General features: G+C 47.0%; 1 protein-coding gene across 1 annotated transcript; it reads left to right on the top strand.

Moving 5' to 3' along the window:
- The first annotated feature begins 2,062 nt into the window (after positions 1 to 2,062).
- On the top strand, positions 2,063 to 9,292 carry SEC11A (SEC11 homolog A, signal peptidase complex subunit). Its single transcript, XM_055003077.1, has 6 exons — positions 2,063 to 2,146; positions 3,684 to 3,793; positions 6,395 to 6,544; positions 7,313 to 7,432; positions 8,134 to 8,191; positions 9,019 to 9,292. Exons 1-6 carry the CDS (start codon positions 2,096 to 2,098, stop codon positions 9,067 to 9,069), a joined length of 540 nt encoding a protein of 179 aa, XP_054859052.1. The 5' UTR covers positions 2,063 to 2,095; the 3' UTR covers positions 9,070 to 9,292.

Genomic DNA, 9,292 nt, shown 5'->3' with positions numbered 1-9,292 from the left:
ACCATCTAATAATGCATAGTTGTTGGGTTCTGTTCTGTAATATTTTTGGTTCTCCCAAAAGTGAGGTACAAATAGGGTTGTCTAAGGTTTGGGGGCAGAGCCTGGGAGGGCGGAGTTTGGAGAGGGAAGGGAGCTGAGCCTGGATGTGATTCCATAGACTTGCATCCTCCAAATCTGCTATTTTCTCCAGGGGAACTGATCTCTGTGGTCTGGAAATTAGTTAGGTTAGAGTCCAGTGACACCATAGAGACTAACTAGATTCTCAGAGTATAAGCTAGTTCCCTTCTTCAAATACCATTAGTTGTAATTGAGGGAAAGCACCAGCCCCTACCTAGAGATCGACAACCCTACACCTACTTAGTCTTTTTTTAAAAATTGAACCCAGAACTCTGCCTGCAAGGCGGATGCCCTGCCTCTGCCTCACAGCCCCTGGCAGAGTGGTGAAGATTAAATGCTTTCAGAGGGTGCCCTTCCTCAGAATGAATTTAACCGCTCCACAACCTGTGTCCTCTACTCCAAATAAATGCATTTACACTGCAATTAATTAATCGGATGCAACTGAATTATACAATCAGGAAGAGCCCCATTTGAATGCAATTGAATTAATGAATTGGATTTATGAATTGCAATGTGATTGCAACCGTCAAGCTCTCTCTGCGCTGTGGCACGAACCTTCTAAACAGAAATGGGCTTGGCGGGGGGGGGGGGGGTCAAAGGAGAGCGAGGGGGGCCAGTTCTTGCAACAGTTCCCACCTGCCCTCCGAGGCTTTCCAGTCATTTCAGAGACCGCTGAAGGGGCGAGCCCAGCAACAAGCGAGGACGTGTGCTCATTAGAGTTGCCAGCCTCCAGGTAGTGGCTGGAGATCTCCCGGAATTACAACTGGTCTCCAGGCCACAGAGATCAGGTCACCTGGAGAAAATGGCTGCTTTGGGGAGTGGAGTCTATGGAATTATGCCATGCCAAGGTCCTTTCCCTCCCCAAACCCCAGGTTTCTCCAGGTTTCACTCCCCAGATCTCCAGGAATTTCCCAACTTGGAGCTGGCACCCCTAGCGTGCACTGCTGACCGCCTCCAAAGGGCTGAAGCCTTGTTGGTTTTTCTAGTAAAATTACTGATTTTCGTGTGCAAATTTGGAGGCTCCTCCGCCTGCGGGGGGGGGGGGGAGAGGGGAGAAAACGCTTAGGAATTGGTGTAAAAATGCAGATAAATCTGGAGGGGTGAGAGGCTTCCTTTGGGGGTATGGCTTTGACATAGGAAGTGCTCTATCCCCAGAGGAAGCTGCGCTCCTCTCGACCAGCATCCAGTTCTGCCTGTTGTTTGAATTAAGTCTCAGCAGCGCAACGTACAGGTCATGGCACCGATTTAAAAGAAGCATGTCCTCCACACGCTTTGATAAGGGGTAAATCTGTTACTTAAAACGGATGTCCGATGGTATTTTAAAGACGGATCAGATTTATATCAGAGCGTGCTTCTTCAAATGTAAGGGAGTGTATCGATGATGACAATTATATTCGCAAGAATATTGCAACCTACATGCATTTTTCATAATAGATGTATCCACTCCAGACAGTCCAGCGCCTCCATTCCATTTTGTTTAACACGACTATCCAACTGCAATGGTAATAATGTTATTATATGGGAACCTTATGAATGAAACCTTATGAATGAAAGACCTCCCAAACGTCCTATCATTAACAGACTCTGCAAACTGGAGGACGTGGCTTCTTTTATTGAGTCCAGCCATCTCGTTTTTGGTCTTCCTCTTTTCCTACTGCCTTCCACCCTATGATGAGACAATCCAATATATATGATTATATATAATATTTAATTATATATTTAAATATGCCATATACAAACTTATGAATTATTGTAATTGTTGTTCTTATTGTGCCGCAAGAGGTCCCACCCTTTTTAGTTGTAACCTGTAATCTAATCAGAACCGGACTTTGAGGGGCAAAAAATGCCTCTCCGTTCCAAGGGAAGGCGGGCCCTTCCAGGAAAGAAACATCTCTATGGTCTTTCCAGCTCGGCCTAGTGGCCGGAAGCGGAAGTACGGCGCTTGTGTTCCTGCCGGTGCCTACCGCTTCGCCCCGTGATGTTGTCTCTGGACTTCTTGGACGATGTTCGGCGGATGAATAAGCGGCAGGTGCGGCGGAGGCCGGGCTGGAGGTGCTGGGGAGGGGAATCAGGTGTGGGGGCTTCCGCGTGTTTCTTGCTTGCCAGCCCTGTGCCCACGGAGGGGGGTCTCCAGCAGCGCCGCCGCCACCACGCCCCACTTCTGCAGCGGGCTAAACCTCAGAGCTCCTGCCCACGACTGACCCTCATCAAGCAGAAAGGCTTTTTGCAACTCATAACTCTTCCAGACCATGAAAGCTAAATGGAGCCTCCACGCTCAGGGGCAGTATACCTCGTGGCCGTGGCCAGCGCATGCTCTGATTAGTGAGGTTTCAGGGCATCTTCCAGGCTTGTATGCTAGTGCAACCTCCTCGTGTTTCTTTTTAAACTACACCCCAGCCTTTAAGCTTGGTTCTGATTTTCACGTTAGTTTTAATGTTTATAGCCAATGCCTGAACATCACTGTGGTAGAACAGCTCGGTATGTGGTTTTAAAGGTAAGTTTACCTCCATAAAGAGGATATTCTAAATTCTAAACCTGCAGAGTCAACTTTTCCATACAATTGGCTGTTAGTAGGACAGCCTGGGTAAGCCTATCTTGTCAAATTTCAGAAGCTAACCAGGATCAGCTTTGGTTAGTAATAATAATATCTGCACTTATATACCACTCCTCTAGACAGATCAGTGCCCTGCTCAGAGCAGTGAACAAACTCAGTGTATAATTATCCCCCCAATACAGCTGGGGGGCTGCAGCTAAGAGGAGTGTCTCACCCAAGGCCACCTGCTGAGTTCATGGCAGTAATGGGAGTCGAACCAGCAGAGTGCTGATTTGCATCCCAACCACTTAACCACTATGCTACAGCAGCTGCAAGGAAGACCAGGGTCACTATGTATAGGCAGGCAGTGGCAAACCACCTCTGTTAGTCTCTTGCCTTGAAAACCCCAGCAGGGGGTCCCATAAGTCAGCTACGACTTGACGGCACTTTCCACCACCATGAGAATAGTCCAGAGCGGACAAACAATGCCACAGCAAACCACAGGTCCACAATAAAGAAGATGGCTACAGGGGAACAGCAGGAAATGAGATGAGAGAGGGAGGCTTTGTTAAAGGCCGCAGCCCTCCAGATGGAGCCAGGACTTCCAAATCCAGGCCCAGTGTGCTATTCATTAGATTGACACAGGCTCTTGTGTTTTCATAACTGGAAGCTACCTTCTTGAATCAGTGACTTAAAACCATGCTGCACTGAAGTTTGCTGGCTCAATGATTTGGGTACAGTTGTGGCCACAACTTGCCAACTTCCAAGCGGTGCTGTTGACTGCAGTGGGACTTCCACAGTATATAAGAAGAGCCCTGCTGAATTAGACCAAAGGTCTGTCTCAGCCAGTATCCCATTTCCCAAGCAGATGCTCCCAAATAGAAGAATTGTGCTACTGTGGTTGCTGGGGCTACAGAGGGGACGGCATTTGTGTCTGAGGGAAGGTGCTGTGCATGCGTGTGTCTGTCATGGAAGAGGGAGCCTGCTGCATTCCCCAGTAAACCCCACCTCCCTGTGCCCTCCCCTCCCTTAGCTTTATTACCAGGTGCTGAACTTTGGAATGATCGTTTCCTCTGCGCTGATGATCTGGAAGGGGCTGATGGTGGTGACGGGCAGCGAGAGTCCTATCGTGGTTGTGCTTAGGTAAACTAGGCTGGAGACTAACTCAGATGTGGGACCTCAGGGTGGGGAGGAGACAACGGCTCAAATAGCATGACGTCTGGAGCATCTTCCAAAGAGGCCTGTGTGCAGCCTGACAGGAGCACAAACACTGGGACTAACTGGGTGGTAGGGAATGCAAACTTCAAATTGTCTCATCTGACACGAGGGTCTGGACACTTCTATGGTAGACCTTGTGGATGACAGCACCATTCTTCTATCATTTAGGATACTGCTACTTAAAATGGCTTCCTTGTAAGGCTAGCTCAGTCAGAGTGGTAGTTATCCCCACACCAGCAAGCATGCCTGATTTTTTTTAAAACAACTTCTTCAGAAGAAGACCACCTGGACTTGGTAGTTTCAGGTTGTTGAGGTACACTTGTAGGAGAGAAGCTGTTACTAGGCAGGGACACCCAAAGGCCCAACTCTTGGAAGTCGTCAGGAGTGGGAAAGCGGGAAGGGCAAGCATCCAGAATGCTTCCGCTTGCCTGTCATCCCTAGTGATGAATGGTTCCAGATGCTCGGTGTTCCGCCACGTCCTCGCAGATAGTGCTGTGTTTGGAGAAATTTCTTTCATGGTGTCAGACGCAAAACAGAATTGGTGCCTCTCGGGAATTGGCTTTAATTAATAACTTGAGATCGTTTTTGAAATTTTGATCACCTTTGGGAGCCGCTCTGGCTGACAACGTGGTACAAAACAAATGAAATTAATACAACGTGGGGTGTTGACCGAAGGCAACGCAGTAATAGATGTTGCCAAGGAGGAGAGTGTTTGACTCCAGTAGAGAGACCGGTTTTATCCTGTGGATTTGGCCTCAAAACCCAGTGTGGACATCACCAAAAAATATAACAAGTAGTATATCGTGAATGTTTTTACAAAATACTCAGAAGCCCTTCTAAAAGAGGACAGAGTGTAAGCTTGTATCCAAATTGGCTCTTAATTTTACTGTGCAGCTGCCACGCATGTAGGCACTTTCAAAGCAGGCACATTCATCCCTGTTTGACTTTGTCAAAGCCAGTCCTAACTATATCCTTTCTAGTTCCTTTTGGTATCTTAGAGGAGGGAGAAACGTTACAATGTAAGCCTGGCATTCCAGTCTTCCTTCCACGAGAACCTTGTGTTGCTCTCTGCCCCTTCTCTTCTTACAAAACATTTGAATGAGAGAACCAGAACAGCTACTGCTGTTCTTCTTCATCTCCCCCTTCTCTTCTTTTCATTGGTATGGCAATTTATTCTTGCCAGTGACTAGGACTGTGGATATGCAGGACGCAAACATTGTGTCCTGATCCTTGTGAGGATAAGCATGTTGGGCTTTGGGGGCTTTGATTCCAGAGCAGCCTCGTTGATTTTGGTTGGGCCTGTTGCCTTAAAGCAGTCATGCTTTGCAAGGGAAGGTATTCATGTACCCTTAGCAAATCCTTAGCTGACACATAAGCATGCATCATGTCAGTATCGGTTAAGCAGACTGTGCTACTCCTCTGTGTGTGAGGAAGCTATACCTGTTTTAAGGGGTTTTCTTTTTAGTGAGTGGGCTCCCATAGTGAGTCACATGGCTTTTTCCCCAGGCGATCAGCCCTGCCCATGCGGTTGCACGCCCTTCAATGTTACTGCCACATCATTGAAAGTACCCACAAAGAAGCAGCTCCTACAGCACTGCTTGCATATGCAAATGGTGCCTGCATTCCCACTGGAAAGATTTTTTTCCCCCTTCTCACTCCTCGAAAAGAAGATCTCGCTTCTTGAAAAGGCACCATTGTCAACTCAAGAGGTTTTGCACAGCTGAAGTTGAGGCGGATCATGGTTTGAGTCTCAACTGCCAGTCACCTTCTTTCCTAGGGTTCTGTTATTTGGTGGCTCTTGTCTCTAGTGTCACAGTGGCTTGTGCTGCACGCAAGTCTCCTGCCAGCGCTTCAAACAGGAGGCCAGAAGGCAGGCTCTCTCTCTCTCTCTCTCTCTCTCTCTCTCTCTCTCTCTCTCTTTCTCTCTCTCTCTGCCTTTTCTTTCTTTGTTTGAATGTCAGGCTTGCCTGGGAAACTGCAGGTACAACCCACAGGCTCAGTGCTTAAAGTTCACCATCTCCTCTTGCTCTGGATTTAGTCACTTTGAAATGTTAGAGGTTAAGGATTCCGGATTGCTTTGTCAGCATCGCAGGAGCAGAGTAATGGGGCTAGCCCAACACTGGAAGGCTCCTAACTGAGTTAATCACGGTAAGCATCCTTTGTGCAACATGTGAGAAATGGAAGATTCCGGCTGTAATTTATACTCATGAAAGTGGTTGCAGTCTGGTGGCATAGCAAAGAGGCAAAGAAAATGGGCCATAATCCAGGATGTCCCAGGTTCAAGTTTCTCCCCTGCTGTGCACTAGCTAGGTGGCTTCAGGCGTGCCCCCTCTCTCTTAGCTCTTCATCTGCAATATGAGGGAAATAATGTGCCTAACGCGCTATGCAAATACTACGCCTAACTGTCCTCTTCCTCCCTTGGTTAGTCCTCTGGCCTTTGAAAGGCGTGCCTGGCAGGCATCCTTTCAGAAATAATGAAAGCTAACCTCTGGTCATCTGTTATTAAAGGATGTTTTTGTCTTTCAGCGGCAGCATGGAGCCTGCATTTCACAGGGGAGACCTCCTCTTCCTAACCAATCGAATCGAAGAGCCGATCAGAGTGGGTGAAATCGTGGTCTTTAGGATAGAAGGACGGGAGATCCCAATTGTGCATCGCGTGTTGAAAATTCATGAAAAGTACGTCTCCTGGTTTGGGGGAGCGATTGTTGCCACTGTCTGTCGCTGTGTCACTTTCACGGCAAGCCCTCGGTCACCAGGCAAGTCATGGGATGGATCTATTGGATTCCATCTGTTAGTGAAGGAATTTTCCTCTGGTGGAAACACTAAGAGCGAGGCCCTTGCTGAAGGTAAGCACCTCTGCTAGTGGAATCAGTCCATGGGATCCAGCCCTCTCTGATTTGTTTGTGTGTGATGTTTTGTGTGTGATGTTTTGGTTGTGTCTAGCTGATGGAGAGGACATTTTTTGTCTGGCGGCTGTGGCAGTCCTTCATTGCGAGGATCATGTCTCACAAATAACTTGCTACTTCCTAGTTACTTTTAAGGTTTAGGGTAGATGTTAAGAAGCCGTGCGCTTTAACCTACGCGCCTGCCTTGTTGATGGACTCAGTTTTAAGGCCTGTGTTTGACTTGAATTACTCTCTTGACTCCTTTTTTGAAGTCCCATGGAATCCGATGGCGCGTCTTTGCCACAGCATACGTGATGTGATTATCTTGGAGAAAAGATGCACAAAACGGCAAAAGCTGCTTGCCTCACTTTCCCCTGCTTGCCTTTCTGTCTGAGACGCGCTTCTTGTTATAACTCCAGCCTTTGTGTGGATCTGTAGGCGATGTGGCATGACACTCTGAGAAAGCACGGGCATCTTCCCAGAGTTGAAAAGGGAAAAGCTGCCTTAGAAATTTCTGTGTGTCCATTAGCTGCTGATCTCTGGTTTTCCCCTCTGTAAGGCAAAACGGAGACATCAAGTTCTTGACGAAGGGAGATAACAACGCCGTGGACGACAGAGGGCTATACAAGCAGGGGCAGTTCTGGCTGGAGAAGAAAGATGTAGTGGGGAGAGCAAGAGGGTAAGCAAAGGGATGTTGACTCTGTTTCTCCCTGTTACACTGGCTGTGTCTTTTAAATCTTTAAAAACTTGCTGTGCTCCCTTCTTTTAGAGCTAGTTTTCCAAATTTTGTACTGCTAAGATCTAGGTTCTGCAGCTAGCACGACTTGGCAGATGTACCCATAATTGACTTGTTTTGATTAACTTCTGCTAGCTGTGGGAAGGCGTGAGCTGTTATCCTTTATAATGAAGTCGTCTCTGTGCTCCATCCCCCCCACCAAACTACCAGCTATGCCTCTTCGCCTCAGTTACACAATTCTTGTGTCTGAAACCTTGAGGTCTGTGCTGGCTTCTCAAACAGCAGATTCTGGCTTCCATTGGCAACGAAATAAGTCCTGCGTAATTCAGCAGACTGGTATGCAGGGGCACAATAAAACCACTGTTACAATAGCCAGTTTGGTATAGTGGTTGAGAGCGACAGGAGAACCGAGTTTGATTCCTCCCTTCTCCTCTTGAAGCCAGCTGGGTGAACCTTGGGTCAATCACAGCTCTCTCAGAGCTCTCTCAGCTTCATCCACCTCACAGGGTAATTGTTGTGGGGATAATGATAACATACTTTGTAAACCACTCTGAGTGGGTGTTGTCCTGAAGGGCAGTATATAAATCAGATATTATTATTATATTATTAATCCCAATGGGTCACATTGTTTTCCGTTTTTGCAGATTCGTGCCATATATTGGAATAGTGACCATCTTAATGAATGATTACCCCAAATTCAAGGTAGCGCTGCTCTTTTTTTTTTTTTTAATCTTCTCTGGGAAAATTATTGCTGTACTTGGAGGGGGAAAAAACCTTTTGTCTTGAGATACATTGCTGCTGTCCTTCAACCAAGTATCCCCAAGTATGTAACGAAAAGCCATTTTAAGCATCTGTACAGTGATCTGAATGCAATCTCCAAGCACCTGAGAGCCTGAAGACGTGTTTAACTCTTGCTGGGGCAAGGGGTGCAGGCAGGCCAGGAATTAGGACAGGGTGGAGGAGGCTGAGCATCAGAGGGAAAGTATAAGGAATGACAGTTCCTAAAGTTTTTAAAGTTTTACACGTTCTGACATCAGTCTTCCACAAAATCTCTTTCCTACACACCAGCAGCAAGGATTTTTTCCATCATCCCCCAGGCCGGATGACACTTGTCAACATCCTGTTGTGTACTCCCCCCCCCCTCCAAAATTTATTTCTCAAGAATTGCAGTCACGAAACACAGACTTAAGCCGTACAACTTGCATCAGAGTAGATGTTCGAAGAATGGTGACGGTTCAAAGCATGAGATTCAGCCAGGGCTGCTTGGGATGTTACGTGGCACCCGGGCATCGGTTGCTGACCTGAGCAAGTCATGATGGCTGACATTTAGTAAAAAGTTGATCCTTTGCTCATTTTTTTTTATCCTTCAAAAACTGGTTTCTAGCTGGCTTGTGAACCAAATTCTGTGACAGTCCACATTCCGTTACTCCTGCCACAGTCATACTTGTTGCCTCTGTACATTTTTTGTGGACCCTTGAAATATTACGCATCCGTTTTAATGCTTTCTGGGCCCTCTTTCTTTTCCCCAGTACACCGTCCTCTTTCTACTGGGCTTGTTCGTGCTGGTCCATCGAGAGTAGCTCCGCTGCCGCAAAGGCCACATCGAGACACCAAGTAGCCAGTGGGGTGTAATGTGTATACATTTCGCTGCTTATTAACCGAATTGGGTTTGGCTTCCGGTTTTGTTTTTCTACTGCTGTGTAACAAGAAGGTTAAGCCACCAGTATTTTGAAACGGTTTGTCATATTTTAGCATTTTTGTACATCAAGTGAATTTTTATATTAAAAGTTTGAAGTCAAAGCA

Source organism: Eublepharis macularius, chromosome 18 (genome assembly GCF_028583425.1).
Source record: "Eublepharis macularius isolate TG4126 chromosome 18, MPM_Emac_v1.0, whole genome shotgun sequence".
NCBI classification, from domain to species: Eukaryota; Metazoa; Chordata; class Lepidosauria; order Squamata; family Eublepharidae; genus Eublepharis; species Eublepharis macularius.
The sequence above is the reverse complement of the archived record's forward strand: the minus strand, read 5'-3'. Positions and strand labels throughout refer to the sequence as shown.

Coding starts and splice junctions, on each gene's coding strand:
- SEC11A (XM_055003077.1), top strand. CDS start 2,096: ATGTTGTCTCTGGACTTCTTGGACGATGTTCGGCGGATGAATAAGCGG. Junction 3,794..6,394: donor CCTATCGTGGTTGTGCTTAG/GTAAACTAGGCT, acceptor TTTGTCTTTCAG/CGGCAGCATGGAGCCTGCAT. Junction 7,433..8,133: donor GTAGTGGGGAGAGCAAGAGG/GTAAGCAAAGGG, acceptor CCGTTTTTGCAG/ATTCGTGCCATATATTGGAA.